Here is a 17,567-nt window from a genome sequence, read left to right as displayed (position 1 = left end):
GTACTGGTGATCACACGCGCTTAACAGGGAGTGAAAGACTTTTCAATGGGAGGAATTTTGGACATAAAATTGTTCACAAAAGTCAAGAAAATTAAAGAAGTCATGCACTGCTTTCATAGAAAAACTCTTAAAGCATTTTCGGATGGAGGAAGAAATCAAAGTCATCAAATGGAACATACAAACTTTGGATAGATTAAATAAATTCAAGGTAATTAGATTGAGAAAATAGATCAACAGAAAGTAGATAAGACAATCGAAAGGACTTTAAATAAACATTATTTATGATAGCAAGATTGTTACGAATTGAGGAGACGATTATATATAGATCAGTTATTTTATTATCAAGTTGATATGTAGAACATATTATCTACGTCGTGTAGATTATATGATTTGATTTGTAATATTCAAATTTTAAAATTTACTTTTTAAATCATATTATGTCATGACACGATTGATATTCATGGGCAACAATATTGAGGGCCATTTAATAAATACACACAAGTATATGTCTTTGTCATATAATATCTAGAATTTAATGTGAGACGTTACTTCATCGATCGAAGGGGTCAAACGTATAAATCGTAGCCGTGAAAGAGTATGCGAAGGTTTAATCATATAGAGGATCGAATGGTGGAGACATCGTACGTGTTTGCAAGGTGTATTAACAATTAATTATAGAAAACAAAGAATATGAAACAACAGTACATATAAATAGCGTGTTTGCATGAGATGATGAATATGAATATTATTCTCAACTACATATAAAAAGAGGTAGACTTTAATATATGTACGTTTCAACCATTACTTGTTTTAGAGAGAGAGAGAGAATTAAGGAAAGGGGGAAGCCCTTGCATTTCTCATGAACTGCAGAGTCGTTTTGGGTTTCTATTGTTGGGGTTGGGAGTTCTTAACTGCATGCCCTTCTTCTCTTCTCCGCTTATCATCCTTAACCTTCTTCTTCTTCTTCTGGTTCTTGAACTAAGCAATTAAGATCAAAATCCTCTAATCTTCTAGTCCTCTCTCTCTCTCTCAAGATCAGTTCCATTAATAATATACAATGATGGAGGGCGGTATGTGTGAAAAGGGTTTGTTAATGGAATATGTGCGGAAGTCAAGTCCACCACCATTCTTGCTGAAGACGTACGTACTGGTAGAGGATCCGGCGACAGACGAGGTGATATCGTGGAACACGGAGGGAACAGCGTTTGTGGTGTGGCAGCCGGCGGAGTTTGCCCGTGATATCCTCCCAACACTTTTCAAGCATAGCAACTTCTCTAGCTTTGTACGCCAGCTCAATACCTATGTACGTAAATCTTATACATATATGTATATAGCCATGACTACTGAATGTTCCAACCAAAACTCTCTACCTTCAAATCTCCATAATATATATATATATATATATATATATATATATATATATATATATATATATATATATATATATATATATATATATTTATGAACGCAAACCATTTTTAAAAAAAAAAATATATGTGCATATATATATGTTTTGGGCAGTTGACTTGGTTCTTCATCTAGATTTCGAGACCCTTTTTTTTTTTCCTTTTTTTGATGGGAAAAAATATTTAGGTCAACGTCTTTGGCTTTACAAATTAAAGACCTAATAGCTAGGATCGATGGCTCTTTTGATACCATAATTGAGATGATGATGATCAGCAAGGAATTTTGATGATCTATGTGCACTCTAAACCCATGACTTATTTTTAGTTTCTTTTCTTATTTATTCTGTAATTTCTAAAACTCCTGATTAAAAAAAAAAAAAAAAAAAAAAAAAACTTCTAACTCAACAAAAATAAATATAAAATAATTAAGAATGTTTAAAATCAAGGGGTTCGGTGTCACGTCGTTGTTGAGGTAATTAAATCGATGGAGAAATTAGTATCGTCATATTATTTATTTATTGGCAATAGTAGATCAATCAAGGCATGATGAGAAAGTCAATGCTTAAAACCTTAGAATATTTTTTGGAGGGAGGTGCAGTAAATCTTTGACTAATTAAATTAAATTTTAATGAATGATGATAATCTTCTTCGATTGTACGTGGATGGGACACGGAATTGCCAAAACATGGGAAGTAAGTAAAAATTCCACAAAACAACAGGCATATTTCAAACTAGACCAGGTAAGAAACAATTTCTGCCATTGAAAATATGTTTGAAAATCTTGGATTTAGACCCGTAAAGAAATTATTTGGATAATAATAAAAACTCTTGCTGTGCCCTTGGAAGAATGTGACCCACTTAATTTTCTACCATATATATATAGTTATAACAGTAAGAATTTTTGTTCTTTTATCTTAAATTATGAGCATTATACATTTTAAATGGTTATTTATTTAAGTTGTAAACATATACATCTGTATCAACATATTGACTTAAAAATTCTTGCACAGGGTTTTCGAAAAATTGCGACAAACCGGTGGGAGTTTTACAACGATCTTTTCAGAAAGGGTGAGAAAGAGTTACTATGTAATATCCGTCGAAGAAAACCGTGGGTCAACAAGCAAATATTACAAGAAGTGACACCAAATCAAGACCATGTCGACTACTGTGAAGAAGATCAAAGATCTTCGTCGACTTCATCATCATCGGGGTATGGTACTCTTATCGACGAAAACAAACGTCTCAAGAAGGAGAATGTGGACTTGAATTCCGAGCTTAAAAGCATGAAAAAGAAGTGCAAGGAGCTTCTTGATTTGGTGGCTAAGTATGCAAATTCAGAGAAAGAAGATGATGAAAGGGTGCCCAAGTTGTTTGGAGTGAGACTGCTGGAAGTCCAAGGAGATAAGAGGAGGGAGATGATGAAGAGAAAAAGCGCAGAGATTAGTGAAAGCGCAAGCATTTTGCTTTCTCAATCATGCAAATAAATAAATGAATTTCATATTGTAGAGTATAATCAAAGTGGTATTAGCTACTTAAAAATTAAGTGGCACAGAATATCTTAGTGAGAAAAATAGCTTAGACTAAGGAAGGCACTATAATGTCTAATGTATTATAAAGCTAGCAAACGAACTATAAAGATAGTTCAAGTAGCATATGTAAATTTGATTAAACGGGCACAAGCCTGTTCTATATAAACGTTTATGGTTTGAAATGTAACATGTCTCTCTCTGTTGATGATAACTCAAAGAGGGTAGAATTTTACCTGCAGAATTGAGAAATACTTTAGCCGTAAAAAAAAATTACACAAAAATAAACCCACAAACTAATGTGACTTGATGTAATACATTAAATTGTAAAGTTACTTTTATAATAAAACAGATCTAACGGATTCTATGAAGTCACATCTGTTTGTAGCTTTATTTTATGTAATATCTTTGTATTTACAGTGTTTCCCGTAGAATTTTGCCAATAGTTCCTTCCATGTTTTGTATATGAAAACTTATAGCATGTCTCTGCAATGCATGGATTAATTACCAAAATGAATATACAATTAAAAACTAAAATAATTAATTTCTTGAATATGGATTTGAACTGAATACTTCGATATAATGAATAGAGAAATATGAATTGGTATTAACTGGATTTATTAATATACAGTGATACAGAGTACTTTTTAGATCCCGCTGATTATGGATTTATTAACTACTCTGAGACAGTCTGCCTCTAATACCGATCCTTAAATAATAAATTGGGTTGCTTGTGGGGATGGGAGTGTCTGGTGAATCTTGTAGAAGCTTATTGCTTGAGTTGCTATCATCTACTCTTAGCTCTTTCAAGGATTAAGTGGTGCCTGCTTCTTTCCAGAACCATTTCAGAAGTGAGAGTGAATGCAGCTTCGTAGTAACTGCATGCACTTCTATAAGCTATCATCCTAAGTGTCTGGCATACTCAATTATTGTTTTCCATATGGTTCAGATTATCTGAAAAACAAAGCCAAGTGCATTTAAGATGTTAATGAGAGAAGAAGACATGATCAGCACCTGCGGAAAGTACACTAATTTGTGCATGTTACAACAAACCACATTTAAGGAAAGCTGTTCCTCTTATTTGCTGGCTGTACAAATATATTCAAGAAAGACCGACATTTTCCCCCTTCTATTTCTAAACTATAAATATGAAGACACATCTACTTATCAAAAAAAAAAATATTAAGACACATCTATATTTCCTTTCTATAAACCCAGAATTGAAGTAAACTATAATTAAAAAATAACTAAAAACTCTTGAGACAAATTAAGCTCTCCATACTCTTCCTAAGATGCTTGCTGGCAATGCCGATATCCACTTTTCACCAAATTGTACGTGAGAAGAGAATTTGCTGCCTATTCCTCCGAATGAAAGAGTGTGTAAGTCGAACTGGTCTCTGTCTTTGTAACCTGCATCGAAACGTTTAAGCTTTTTATGGGTGAATGGGGTTGTTGGAAATAGATTTGGGAACGGCTCTCCTTACACCTCCCCAAAGCTTATAGCATTGTATTTTTTATCTTGCTACGATGATCATTGTCATTTTATTTGGTCCTGCTATAAGATAAAAAAGCTCTCATAAGAAATATACCAACCTCAGCTGCACGAGAAAGCCCTGTTGGAAGAACAGGAACAAGAGACGTCCAGAGAATGGGATCTACCAACGGATCAACAGTATTGTAGTTTGTTAAAAGTGGTGCAGATAAGAAAGGAGTCGGTGGGTACACATTTCTCTGAAGAGACAATCCCCCACTCATGCCTAGTGTAACTCCAAGCCTCCCAGTCCCAACATCATGATTTGTGGATTTCTCAACTGCCTTGCCATAGTCCATCTTATTGATGGTATTTTTGTCTTCATTCTCATCATTATCGCCACAGTTTTCTTTCTTTTTTGATGCTGTCTCTTGCAAGCTCTTGTAGGCAGCTGACCGTGATAAGATGCTCAAGGCAGAGACTGCAGAACCTTTATGCTTTCTCTCTTCATTGGACACGCCCAAACGTGGCATTTGGTATGGTTCAGTAGGCTGGACTCCCCATTCTAACGTTTTTAGTTCCACACCAATATCTCCAGCATGCTTTGTTTCTTCTGATGATTTTGTCCCAGCATCTGCATGACGAGTTTTGTTGGGGCCCCACCACTTGATGTAACTTGTCAAGTCAAACTTTCTGTCATTGCAGAAACTTCCTAAATATTCACTTTCTGCTGCTGGATCATCGCCCGTACCTTTCGATAACATAGAGGCGTCATATAGTTAGTAACGCTTCAAGTGGAGGCATAAGTGGAAGAAGATGGCAAACAATAGATGCTAGGAAAAAGGTTCTGTACTCGGGGATTAGGTGGATTTTTTTTTTTTTGGGGGGGGGGGGGGGGGGGGTGGATTAGTTCGGCTTGTATAACTCTCATATAAAAACCTTTTCTTAAGCATAAATTTCATCAGAACCTACCATAATGCATGCTGTTGAAGTACTCAGATCCAGCCATACGACCAAATGGCTCCCATCGACTGCTTTGTGATGGCACCCAGTGTAAAATTGAAAGCAAAAAGATAACATCAATAATAATTAATCAAAGAAACATTAAATAATTTCAAGCATCTACCAAATGGAAAAGAACAACCCTACACAAACAAACTGGGGATTAAATTGTTTTGCACTGGGTTAAAGTGTAGACCATTAGACATAAGACTATTTTTATTTTTCAGGGCATACAAACTAATAATTTTTTTATGAGAGAGGATATAAATATAATTTTAAAGAAGAAAACTAAATAATTCTTTCCTCTTAATCAAATTCTAGATAAGTATTTAGCAGGAAGTTCATAACATATGCAGTCATCTTGTCAGGTTTACTGATAAAATGATCTGAGGCAGTTTCTTCATCAACTGAAAACCAGTGGGGGGAAAAAGGGAAAAAAATGTTAGTTACCCAGAACTACCAAGTACCCCAAACAGCTTTTTGTCCACACATTATGTGATTGATATTTCGTAAGCCAGCATTCCTTTGGAAAAGCATCATGCACTAAATAATGCTCTGGAACAAGAACATCAATGTTACACATCTTGTATACATGTAATTAATTACCTGGAAAGGCCACGATATTTAGAAATTCCTCTTGAGAAACCACTGCTCTTTCTGCAGATAGCATCAAATACAAGCAACAGGGCTAATTCGGTTAACAAAATATTTGAAGTAACAGTGCAAATTCAGTTAAAAAAATAGATTTACAAAGTATATGCACACCTCCGCAGAGATGCAAGATATTCTTCTCGTGAGAGATTCTGCATCTCTTCAAGATCCCTAGTATAATCAGTAACCTGCAGCATACATATCCCAAGTCATACAGATAGAACTATAGAATTGGATTAGAAAGTATCCTACTGCAAATAAGGAATATAGGGTAATACCACTTTCTTTTATACTACTTAAAATAACCAAAAGATTAATAAACATGCTGACTAAAATATCAAGATAGCATCTCCTTCCCTTGAAAGACATGCCTCTAAGAGGCCGCCTCTCTCTCTCTCTCTCTCTTGAAAGACGTGCCTCTAAAGAGGCAGCCTCTCTCTCTCTCTCTCTCTCTCTCTCTCTCTCTCTCTCTCTCTCTCTCTCTCTCTCTCTCTCTCTCATTATAGATCATCTAAAGAAACATTTATTGATATGAATGTGCAGACAAAGCGGAGAATATGCAGATCACCTTTTCCTTCATTGTGAGATTGCTAGTACCTTGTCTTTTTTGCGTTGAAAGGAATGGTGGCGGACTATGGAAGAGCTTAAAACTTTCTTTTTCGATACTTTGTTCCCTTGGTTAACTTCTATAGATTTTGATGGAGTGAGTATTCATGATTTTCTTGTCTTTTTTCTCTTCTAGTTAGGCATTAATTTTGTATACTTGTGTACTTGAGTTGTGCCCATAACAAGAGTTTGAAAGACCTAAACTAACGACTAGAAAAGATAATTTTCAATCTCAAACAATAAGAAAAGGACAGTAAATACAATAAGATTGAACATATATGCTTATTTTGTTTCGAGAATTGATACACTCACTGGAAAATTAATGAGTGTGCCGGGGCCCCAATATTTCAAGGCAGCGAGATCATAAGCTCTAGCTGCAGCCTCCTCATCATCGTACGCCCCTGTTTGCATAATGTCATTTAACCATTTATTTTTTTGATCGGATAATTTAACCATTTATTTCAACAGGGTATAACCTTGTCATTAGTAAGTTTACCCAGGCAGAAAAAAAAGTCAGAGAGAGGGGGGGAAGATACGTTGAAGGCACCAACTCACCCAAGTAAACTGGAATAACAATTTGCGTTACCAACCATTCCATGCACAATAAGAGAAAATCAAAATGGTGTCAGCAATACACGAAATCCTTGGGTTACAAAGTCAGATATTCATGGGAAGTGACAGAGACCTTGTTTTCCCTTCTTATTCTGATTCTGGTTCCAAGTACTCTTGTCCCAAAGATGAGCTTCATAACGTCCAGTCCATCTATGCCTTTCGTTTCATCAACATTAAAAGCAAAGAAGATGAGTCGAAATCCCCTCGGCGCAGAAGTAATCCGAGCTCCCTTACTTTTCTCAGCATAAAAACAGATTTAAACAGAGAGATTATATGAGCTAGATCAGTACCTGGTGACTCCACGGTAGATAGAGCTGCGTTTTCCGGCGGCACAGGGAGGCATTTTGCTGATGCGCTCCTTGGCCGTACACCCTCTATCCTTCTTCGCTTTCTTCAGTCCTCTGTAAAGCAACAGCTGATCGTTCGTAACCACCGCCTCTGACGCCTCTGCACCGCAGCCGCCACCACCGGCTTCGGATTTCAAACCAGGATCAGAGGACGACGAAGCCATTGTTGGATCGAAACCCTAACCCTAGGGGAGAGAAAGGAGATAAGAAACCCAGCAACAGTGAGACAGTGTGTATGTCTGTGTATGTATTGGAGTGTTGATTCGTTTATGAGTTTTGGGGTTTGGTTTTGATTTGAGTGACTGTGGAGGGGAAAAACTACAGTGAAGGGGATGGTGGAGACGTAGGGGAGTGATGAATTTACGGATATGTCCTGATGAGGATTTGGAATTAACGGAGTGGGTGGTGAGCATATGAGTCGGTATCTGCGGTCAAAAAGGTGTAACGGCTAGGAAGGGAGGGAGGATAAGTATGTAATTTAATATGGGGATGGTGGTTTGAAAGTGCAGGGGTGACCACGTGGAGGTCCAATGCCACCTGTCGGCTGTTTCTGGGAAACCCAGCGTGATATCTGTCAGAGATTCATTTTCCTCTCACCCGCTTCCACGTACCATTATTATTATTATTATTATTATTAAGAAGGCGCTTCTAGAGCCACCGCTGGACGCTCGATTGGGGTTTTTTTTTTTTTTTTCTACATAATTTTTTGATATTTTTAAATATTTTAAAAAAATAAAAAATTTATAATAATATTTTCTTAATCACTAATTTTTTTAGTGGTAACCCAAGCGAATTATTCTTATTATTATTAATTCTGGCAATGCTAATGAAATTCTTGTTACTTTTTGTTATGCATGTCAATTGGATAAAAAAAATAAATTTATAAAATAATGTAATTTAATGTAACATATTAAATTATAAAATTATTATTATTATAAAATAAATTTAACTAATAATATAAACTCACATTAATTTATAAATTTTTTACAAAAATTTGTGACGGTAAAACTTCTCTTTGATTATAACTTTCTCAAATTTCAATGTAAAATATAATAAATAATTTTACTTTTTTAAATTATAAAATAATAATAATATTCTAACAAAATTTTATTTAATTTTTAACTTTCATCTCAACTCAATTCAACTAAACATCTAAATACAGATGATGTGATTCACACTTTTCATTCGCTCAGTGGCTGAACGTGAATCCAATGAATAAAGTTTACTTTGAAGGGTTTAAGGAGTAAAAAATACACAGGCTGATTGGTTTGGTCAAAAGTTTAAAATCTCACTCAAGATAGCCTAAGAATTCTTTATACTTTCTAATTGCGATATAGATTGGCATGCAACATTTTTTAGCTTTTGTTTTTGAGAAATCATTTGAACCGGTCCGTCTAAGATTGTTCATATAACAGCCCACCAATCACAAAGTGTCACCTAGGCTTTCCACAATAACTATCCTGTATATGCACTGCATCAAATTGGCAAAAAAATAAATAAAAAATGGCTGCCCCTTCACCTTCGCACCCCCTCGAAGTTAAAAGAAATCTAAAAGAAACTTGTTGGGGGATGAAATTGAACTTGGTGGCGATAGAACTTTGTGGTATGGAAATCTAAAACAGAATAATCCTTCAACCGCCGTCTACAAGCTTCAAAGGATTGGAGATTGGTGCTTATATCAGATTAAAACGAAAGGAAACAAAAACCAAAATTTGACTTAGAGATTTTCACAATAAAAATATCAGCCTTTTCAAATCTAATCTCATATGTAAATCTACAAATTAAACCTCTAAAAATTACCCTCCTCGCAAAATACCATGAAGATTCACCATTGAAGAGGTATGGTTGCTTTTGTAGCCCCAGTGTCCAAATAGAAGATGATAAACATACTTTCTTTTCTCTATTGAAATTAATTAGCAAACTATAAAACAAAACACATACAAATCGTTTTTTCTTCCATATGTATATGCATAAGGCTCAAAAATGCTTCCGATTGTTTGTTCTGTAAGGGGTTCTAAGGGAAAAGTTTTGAGAAAATAGAGAATTTTTGACTTCTACAAAAAAGAAAGAATTGAACTTGCGTTGATTCAGATAGTGGACAATATCAAGGAAGGCAATGGATACTCGACGTCGGATTGGTGGCAGTGGACTGGTAGCGGTGGAAGAGAGGGGCAGCGAGTAAAATGAACTTGTAAAAACACAAAGTGCTCTTATGCAAAATTAGTGAGAGCTACTTTTAATTAAAAGTGTTACTGTGTGGTAAAACCTATTTCTCTTATAGTATATTTTTTTATGTGGCAAACACTGATTAGAAGGCTGCTCCTTTCTATTTATTAACCCGACCATCCCGAAGCGTCTCTGTTTATTTTTATCAAACTTACATAGATAGTTGTAGGTTTTCAAAGAACAATTTTATGCGTCTATCTGTCTTCTTTACCTATGTCTACTATTGACAAAAATTCTAACAAAAATGCTAAATGCAAGCGGCATGTGTAACCGCAGCGAAACATTGCCTAGGTGGAAAATAAAACAATTCGTTTTGTAAGTGGAGAAAATGGTTCATTTTAGTCAAGTGGAGAAATCTATCATTCGTCTTCCACATCCTCTCCCTCCATTCGAAGACCAAAGCTTCCACCCTCAAACTTCCACGTCTGTCCCTCCCATTTAACCTCTTTCCAGTTTCCTAGCCCAGAAGACGAAGATCCGGCAGCCGAGCACTTCCTTCATGAATTTCGAGGAATCCATGACAACCACGGATCAAAATGGACATGGAGAGAAGTGAGAGCTCCTCCTCAACCTGTTTGTTTGAAATGGGTGAAAATCCCGTTATTAATGTGTGCGAGATCACCGTAATGCCCCTATGAACTAGCTTTTTACTTTCAATTTCCATTTTCTTCTTTCTTTGGGAGAAAAAGTTTTCCCAAAATTTAAGTTTGGCGAGATTTTGTGAGTTACTGGCATAGGATTTCTCTCTTAATGTCATTTAAAGAGAGAGAGAGAGGAAGATGATGGTTTTGTCGGTGATTTTTTTTTTGTTGGGTTTCTTGGTATCTTGTATTATGTTGCTACGACTGCGAGACAAAAATTATGTTTCTTTTGATTGTTCTGTGTTTTATCAAAAATTCATGAGTGGATGCATTGGATTTAAGAGCTAGGTAGGAATCATAAATGGTCAGAGTTGTAAGTGGGTCAGGGCATATGGCAAAAACGAAGACCAGAGGCACTCCCACATGAAGAAGAATACGAGGCAAAAGTGAAATCTGAGAGTCCAGACTCCACACGAAGACAAAGATCAAATGGTGTTTTGATCTGCCTTTTTCATTTTTTTTCTAATATTACTACACAGTGCGAGTGACAGAACGTACAATGAAAAAACAAACAAAGAGCGTACACGATTCAATGGAACTACACCATGTAAAGTGGAGTTCTTGTACGTTATAATAGTTAGGCGCTGCTCAGCCCTCCACTCTTATTTTTTGGTAAATGAACGAATTATATTGAAGAAAAGTATGGATACAACACAGGGTTTTTACTTTAAATATATATGAAGCTAGACCTCGGCTGAATGCCAGAGGCCGCAGAGGGATGGCAGCCTCGCAATATTTCCCTCTATACAAAAAGAAAAAAGAAAAAAAAAAAAATACTAGAAACACAATCAAATTTAAAACTCTCTGCAGCCATGTACAAGATTTCGAAGGATGGTTCACTTACTGGAAACAATGTCCATATGAATAATATTTAACCAGCAGCTGCTTGTACTCTCTCCGGTCTCCTGCACAGAACTTAAACCAGCCCAAACCAGATAGCTTCCTTAATGTGCACGGCTTGGGAAATCAAGGTGCCCCAAAGCAACCAAGCTATTGCCTGGGTGATAATGGAATTTCACCCCATGCCCTTAAATATAGAAAAAAAAAATTCCAAGAAATGACTCCTGCAGCTGGCGGATATCTAAGAGAGGTTGGAGATTCTTGTAGGTTGTGACATTTATACTTTATGTCCAACATATCGATGGGAAGGTGGGACGAGGAGAATCGTCATCTGCTCAACAAAATTTGATTCTGAACATTTCCTCTCAAGGATTCTGTAGAATTTCAAAAGCAAGGTTGAGTTTAACGGATGGATGGGTAGTTGCAAGAGTACAACAGACAAAATGTGGCAGAGAGAATGCAATGGACGGAGTTCAATTATCATAACAAATACGTGTATATACCTAGTCTTTCTTGAATGGTAGCCGCATTTTCCACCCCAACACTTCTTTGAGAAAAGTAGGATATATCGCAATACATTTCCTTCGAAGGTTGAATTCCTGCATCCACCATCCACTGCAATACCTGCAAGAATTTTTTTTAGGAAAAAAAGAAAAAGAAAAAGAAAAAAGCAAATTGAATTTTTGTTCACCTCAATTCACAAGCATTAAATTAAGAAAATGCAACATGAGAGCTTGCATGCCACAATGTTGTATGGGCACAGCTATCCTTATAAAACATGAAAAAGGAAGGATAAAATGTCCTACCACAGCCATTAGCACATGTGCAACCAAGAAACAGCTAGATGCTACCCTTACTGTGTAAAATTGACAAGAAAATAAAAGCATATTAACTAAAGAAACAGAAGACAGCCTATAGGTTACCTCAATATATTTTCTCCAATTCCCAGCAGACAAAAGATTCTTCAACAAAATGGAATACGTATTGAAATTGACATCAGCACCGGAGGACACCATCTTGTAGAACAACTGCAAGTGGAGTGGGGGAGTGTCCAAAAGACAACAGCATTATATATTTATCAAAAGTGTTTAACAATTTCCAGTAAATTTAAGTGGTGGATTAATATGCTCTAAAGATAGAGAGAGGGAGGGAGGGAGGGAGCGAGGGAGAGCAATTATCGTAAGTGGCAATGATATGTCGTTTGGAACATTCATTTATCATACAAAAATGAGAGCAATTTTAGGGAACCTTCAACATAGTCTCTGTTTTCCCACTTTTCCCAAGAAAATACAGAAGCTGATTCACAAGTCCAGCTGAAACTACAGCAAATGATGGCTCCATGAACTTAATCAGGTCCATTGCTGTCCTCCAATCCCGTAATCTTCAACCAAAATTCAATTTTAGAGTTTTGTCAGACAGGAGTACAGTGAGAACTTACGACAAAAGAAGATGAACTGTCATGTCCATGAAGCTATCATCAAAACAGGTCAAGCAAGAACATAATTTTAGAACACACACACGAACACCTATCAATCTAATACAACAATGTAGACATGTATTAAAACTAAGAACAGTCAAACCTATCATAAAAGAAGCAAAAACAGGGAATGACAAATTAATGTGAATCTTTGGATGGAAAGCTAAAACGGATATGGAACTCACATACTACAGGCAGATACCATTTCAAAGAAAATGGCATCACCAAAAGGAATCTCTTTTTCCTTCATAATTTCTGCCAAAATAAGAACCTTGGATGGTTGGCCTCCTTTATTAAAAGCTCTCATCAAAGCCGAACAAGCAATGGTATCAGGTAGGATATTATTTGTTTCCATTTCATCATATAGTGCACAAGCTTTTTCCCAATTCTCTGATATAAAATATCACTACACAAGTTTAGTTTCGGAGTATGTCTCAAAAGTGAGTATCGAATCATGTCAATGGATTAACATAAAACCTCACCTGCAGCAGTATATGCATGTACCATTGAAGTATATGTACAAACATCAGGAGGACAACCAGCCATCTTCATCAAGTTGAACATATATTCTGCTTCTTTGAGTTGACCCTGATATTGCAATAAGTGGGAAATGAAAAGGAAGAAAAAAAGTCAGATTTCAGTCATTGATAGCCATTAAGAGGTAACTTTTGTCAAAGTACTTGCCTGTTTGCTGTAGGCACAGATCACAGATGGGTAGACCTCTTTGGACAAAGGAATGTTCAAATCCATCATTTCATCAAGAAAACAAATCGCCTCAGTATATTTTGACATCTTACAACAGCCACTTATCAACACAGTGTAAGTAACACAATCTGGTGCAACTTTCTTCTTCCTCATAGATCTATATAAAATTACAGCTTTATCATACTCCCCCACATTCAAATAACTCCCAATAGCTGCATTATATGAAACTTTGTTCAACTTGATGCCTCTCTGAGCAGCTGCCGAGAGCACAGCATCAATCTTCACCTTTCGACCACATCGTCCACAGGCAGCTAACAGTGTGCATATCGAGACAACATTTGGCTGGATCCCATCTTGCTCCATTTCTCGCAAGACTTCGACTGCTTCAGCTAACAAACTATTAGATCCATATGCATCAATAAGTGCATTGTAGGTAACAAGATTCGGTTTCCGGTTGTTCCTTTTAATCATGTCAAATACTTCCCTGGCCTTTTTAGGTTGCTGTGATCTTCCATAAGCATTGAGTAAAGATGTATAAGATACAATATCTGGCCAGAAACCACTCTTCTTTATCTCATTAAAAACTGCCAATGCCTCTTTACTCATCCCGTGTGAAGCATATGCAGCTATCAGTGCATTATAAGAGACAATGTTAGGTTTTTGGCCTTCTGCAAGCATTGTATTGAACACGGCCTTGCAATTTTCAATTTGCCCGCATACAGAATACATATGAATGATGCTAGTGAATGTCACAATGTCAGGCTGACATTCTGCTCTCTTCTCCCTCATGGAATTAAACATATCAATGGCTTTTGCATATTCTCCAAGCTTTATAAGGCAATGTATCACAATGTTAAGGGTAGTTGTGTCAGGGCGGATGTTTGTCCCCTTCATTAGCTCAAAATAGGACAAAGCTTTCAAATACTGAGCCCCACTTTTGTATGCTGATAAAACTATATTGTGAGTCACAAGATCAGGCCCTACTCCATTATCTGTCATTTTCTTGCAAATCTTCAAAGCTTCTCTCCAATTTCCACTAGATCCACAAGCATTGATCAAATTGTTATATGTTGACCGACTAGGAGGGATCTGCACCCATAGAATAAGGTCCTCAACATGTGCTATAGATGGCAGGTTGAATGTAAAAAACCAAAATTGCTGTCTTGCAGTACCAGGAAATATTACCAAACATGAAAGTAAATCAGTTATATAAATTGTGAACCATGACTCTATCATTAATAAACAGACCATCATGAACAGGAAATTGTCAGTATGCTTCTATGCAGAAATATGATTGATTCACACCAGTTCAAAACCATTTTTTGATAAGTAGAAGGAAGTACACGGGGAGGAGTATGCATAAACCAATTCAAAATCATGAAGTGATATAAAATATTTTAAATGGATAGTTGACTGCATAGGTCCTCTAAATGAGATAAAAAGAAGCTCATTCCAAAAACTTTGATTTATAAAGGCATACACCACATGCGAAGAGAAGAGAAAAAAGAATGAAGTCCATTCAGTGGCCTTTAGTTTAAAAGTTTAAGATATAAATGTCAAATTCTAGGTGGCAGAGTTCATGGGCAACACCCAAAATACCTCCCAAGACATGTAAAACAAAGAAACCACATTCTACATTAAAAAAACTGTATCCCACCCTGAAACCATATTATGAATTTTAACTCAATAATCAGCATCCTTCACAGCACCAATAAGATTCACAAAACTCTCTTTTCTACTTGCCATCCAAAATATAAGAACAATGCTATAAAACCCATGCATGCAAAAACAAGAAGATGCCGATTACATCTACAGTTTTTGAAGGGGGGAAAAATGATGATAAATGTATTTGCAATATGTGTATTGCAAACATTTTATCTTGCCAAACACATTTGAACATCCAAAGGAAAGAAGGTTGCTCACATCAAGTTACACCCACTAAGATTGACTAGAGAAGAAAAATACAAATACACACAGCAGCACGGAGCATGTCTTCCATGATATGCATGGCCCAACGCCATTGGCCTGCTCGACCATGTGCATTGATAAGAGCATTGTAAGTCTCAGCATCAGGCTTGCACCTAACAAAATAGAAACAACACATCACCCAGGATTTAAAGAAAGAACTATCAGGTTTAGATAGGACAAACTTACCTACCCTAAATCTAGACCATTTAATTAAAATTATCTAAGACCATTTAATTAAAATTATCTAAGACCATTTAATTAAAATTATCTATGCTGATTCTCAAATCTAGCAGCCAATTGATACAAGTGATAATATTCACGCTAATAAGCTAGAAAACACTAATTTGTGGTTATAGTTCTCACCACTGAATATATATATGTAACTGTTTTATGATTGTAAACATATTGATGAAACAAAAACACACAGTATACTCTAGACAAGAACTAACAAAATAATCTGGAACTTAAATAAATTTCATTTCAGAATTGTACAGGGGTAGATGAGTATCTCTTGATTGTTCTCAATTACAAATTACTTTTTATAATATTAAGAGTTCAAGACCATAAATTTCACGATTTTCTCAACCTAAGGTTGAGTGATTCAATAGATCAATATCATGCTAAATCATGATTCATCAAGCAGAACAGAATCACCATTTACCGAAAGGCATTTCTTTCTCAACCAATCTACTTCCTAATGAATATGATAGTAGCAGAAAATATATTGTGCAAAAACGAAGAGGAGAGCAGAAATAAAAATCATACCTCCACTCTTGCATCTCAAAAAACAAACCACGAGCCTGATCTGTCCAATTATGCCTAGCATGTAATCTGATCATCATGTTGTAAATATCATTACGAGCACAGTAATTCTTTTGATTTTTCATCCACCGGAAAAGGTGAATGCTATGTTGAATAGAGCCCGTCCGCGTTATCTCCTACAACAAGCAGAACATGCAAATAAGAGGCCTTTCAGCTTTCTGACAACAATACTTTTCAGGATCTCTTAAAAGCTTAATGCAGGAATGCATTGATTCGTACTTCAGTTTTTTCATCTTCACACAACTATAATACTTTCTTAGAACGACTACTAACTTCCCCAGAATAGAAGAGCCCATCACATTCATTCACACATTTACTGCCAACTTCAGCCCTCCAATCAGTTTTATGTAATTTAACCTTAGTTTGTCCACATTTAATTAATTTTTCCCATCCATACTTCCCTTCATCACTTCAGCTAGGAAAACAAGAATTTCCAACTTCTCACGAAAATTCAAAAATAACCAAAATTGCACACCGAGATGGAGATAAAGAGTGAATTTTCCATCTAACCCTCATAAGAAGCGGGAAATTCTTCCTCGCGAACCGGCCGACCCACTGGTTCAACAAGCTGTCAACATCGTCCCCGTGTTCGAGCTTCAAGATTTTATCGACCACCTCGGAGACCGTCCAGTCCTTCTGGAACCGGTCGCCCTCAACACGTAGCCGGTACCGCCTCGGTATATCGGACTTCCTGAGGCCGCTGACACGGATGGAAACCTCATGCTGGCCCTTGTCGTAGTCCACGGATACTTGCTTCTTCTCTTTGAATGCGGACTCGTTCTTAGGCTTCTTGCAGAGGATTACGGTTTTGGAGCGAGTTGTCTCGGGCGAGTGGGAGAGTTTGAGGAGGGTCGGGTTGGGCGTCGTGGCCATTGACGCCAAAGAGAGAGAGAGACTCTTTGACAGTTGTGAAGAGTGTCCCGACTCCAAGCTAATGGATAAAACCCTTTCAAGTGGCTTCCTTCGAACAATGAGAAAGACACTCTTCGTTCTCGGTGAGTTTTCTCGTGCTCAGTGGGTGCAGCACGATGCATACTATTATTATCTTATCCATCGAGGCCCATGCTGGCCGGAGGAGACATGCCCAGCCTAGGATGAGAAATACATTTTTTTTTTAAATGTTTAAAATGATTAAAAATATTTTACAAAAAAAAAAAAAAAAACAGAGAGAAAAATAAAAAAATGATTTTCACTTATTGGGTAACCATTGGTACTAAATCTTCTGTGAGAGTAGCAGCACTCTATTAGGATTTTGGGCTCATGAGTG

General features: G+C 36.5%; 3 protein-coding genes across 6 annotated transcripts; 1 reads left to right on the top strand and 2 right to left on the bottom strand.

Moving 5' to 3' along the window:
- Nucleotides 1-780: 780 nt before the first annotated feature.
- LOC122278846 (heat stress transcription factor B-3-like) lies at nucleotides 781-3,122 on the top strand. The gene is made up of 2 exons (XM_043089054.1): nucleotides 781-1,303; nucleotides 2,417-3,122. The coding sequence occupies exons 1-2, from the start codon at nucleotides 1,058-1,060 to the stop codon at nucleotides 2,888-2,890; spliced, it is 720 nt and encodes a 239-aa protein (XP_042944988.1). The 5' UTR covers nucleotides 781-1,057; the 3' UTR covers nucleotides 2,891-3,122.
- Nucleotides 3,123-3,456: 334 nt separating this feature from the next.
- LOC122280063 (AP2-like ethylene-responsive transcription factor At2g41710) lies at nucleotides 3,457-7,993 on the bottom strand. Of its 3 annotated transcripts, XR_006229723.1 has the most exons (10): nucleotides 7,565-7,993; nucleotides 7,348-7,430; nucleotides 7,218-7,226; nucleotides 6,975-7,063; nucleotides 6,171-6,244; nucleotides 6,012-6,062; nucleotides 5,376-5,437; nucleotides 4,526-5,154; nucleotides 4,215-4,342; nucleotides 3,457-3,886 (listed from the first exon to the last, which is right to left on the bottom strand). XR_006229723.1 is itself a non-coding variant. In XM_043091009.1 (9 exons), the coding sequence occupies exons 1-9, from the start codon at nucleotides 7,783-7,785 to the stop codon at nucleotides 4,289-4,291; spliced, it is 1,272 nt and encodes a 423-aa protein (XP_042946943.1). In that variant the 5' UTR covers nucleotides 7,786-7,993; the 3' UTR covers nucleotides 3,937-4,288. The 3 variants fall into 3 exon arrangements, 2 of the variants coding, with proteins under 2 accessions (XP_042946943.1, XP_042946944.1); XM_043091009.1 differs by lacking the exon at nucleotides 3,457-3,886 and having other exon boundaries at nucleotides 3,937-4,342; XM_043091010.1 differs by lacking the exon at nucleotides 3,457-3,886 and having other exon boundaries at nucleotides 3,937-4,342; nucleotides 5,376-5,434; nucleotides 7,565-7,990.
- A 3,059-nt stretch (nucleotides 7,994-11,052) lies between these two features.
- Nucleotides 11,053-17,342, bottom strand: LOC122279383 (pentatricopeptide repeat-containing protein At2g41720). 2 transcript variants are annotated; one of them, XM_043090012.1, is made up of 10 exons: nucleotides 16,811-17,342; nucleotides 16,244-16,416; nucleotides 15,486-15,591; nucleotides 13,490-14,599; nucleotides 13,288-13,393; nucleotides 12,991-13,195; nucleotides 12,577-12,709; nucleotides 12,252-12,356; nucleotides 11,832-11,952; nucleotides 11,053-11,702 (listed from the first exon to the last, which is right to left on the bottom strand). In XM_043090012.1, the coding sequence occupies exons 1-10, from the start codon at nucleotides 17,171-17,173 to the stop codon at nucleotides 11,656-11,658; spliced, it is 2,469 nt and encodes an 822-aa protein (XP_042945946.1). In that variant the 5' UTR covers nucleotides 17,174-17,342; the 3' UTR covers nucleotides 11,053-11,655. The 2 variants fall into 2 exon arrangements, with proteins under 2 accessions (XP_042945946.1, XP_042945947.1); XM_043090013.1 differs by having other exon boundaries at nucleotides 15,476-15,591; nucleotides 16,811-16,950.
- Nucleotides 17,343-17,567: the final 225 nt, after the last annotated feature.

The sequence above is a fragment of the Carya illinoinensis genome, chromosome 10, assembly GCF_018687715.1.
Source record: "Carya illinoinensis cultivar Pawnee chromosome 10, C.illinoinensisPawnee_v1, whole genome shotgun sequence".
NCBI lineage: Eukaryota > Viridiplantae > Streptophyta > Magnoliopsida > Fagales > Juglandaceae > Carya > Carya illinoinensis.
The sequence above is the reverse complement of the archived record's forward strand: the minus strand, read 5'-3'. Positions and strand labels throughout refer to the sequence as shown.

What these genes read in the sequence shown, in the direction of transcription:
- LOC122280063 (XM_043091009.1), bottom strand. Translation starts at nt 7,785, where the DNA reads ATGGCTTCGTCGTCCTCTGATCCTGGTTTGAAATCCGAAGCCGGTGGT. An exon ending in TATCTTGCATCTCTGCGGAG is followed by an intron (nt 6,063 to 6,170) that starts GTGTGCATATAC and finishes TGCTATCTGCAG; the next exon opens with AAAGAGCAGTGGTTTCTCAA. An exon ending in AAATATCGTGGCCTTTCCAG is followed by an intron (nt 5,438 to 6,011) that starts GTAATTAATTAC and finishes GCCATCACAAAG; the next exon opens with CAGTCGATGGGAGCCATTTG.
- LOC122278846 (XM_043089054.1), top strand. Translation starts at nt 1,058, where the DNA reads ATGATGGAGGGCGGTATGTGTGAAAAGGGTTTGTTAATGGAATATGTG. An exon ending in TACGCCAGCTCAATACCTAT is followed by an intron (nt 1,304 to 2,416) that starts GTACGTAAATCT and finishes ATTCTTGCACAG; the next exon opens with GGTTTTCGAAAAATTGCGAC.
- LOC122279383 (XM_043090012.1), bottom strand. Translation starts at nt 17,173, where the DNA reads ATGGCCACGACGCCCAACCCGACCCTCCTCAAACTCTCCCACTCGCCC. An exon ending in ACATGCATATACTGCTGCAG is followed by an intron (nt 13,196 to 13,287) that starts GTGAGGTTTTAT and finishes ATTTTATATCAG; the next exon opens with AGAATTGGGAAAAAGCTTGT. An exon ending in ATTGGAGAAAATATATTGAG is followed by an intron (nt 11,953 to 12,251) that starts GTAACCTATAGG and finishes AAATTCTTGCAG; the next exon opens with GTATTGCAGTGGATGGTGGA.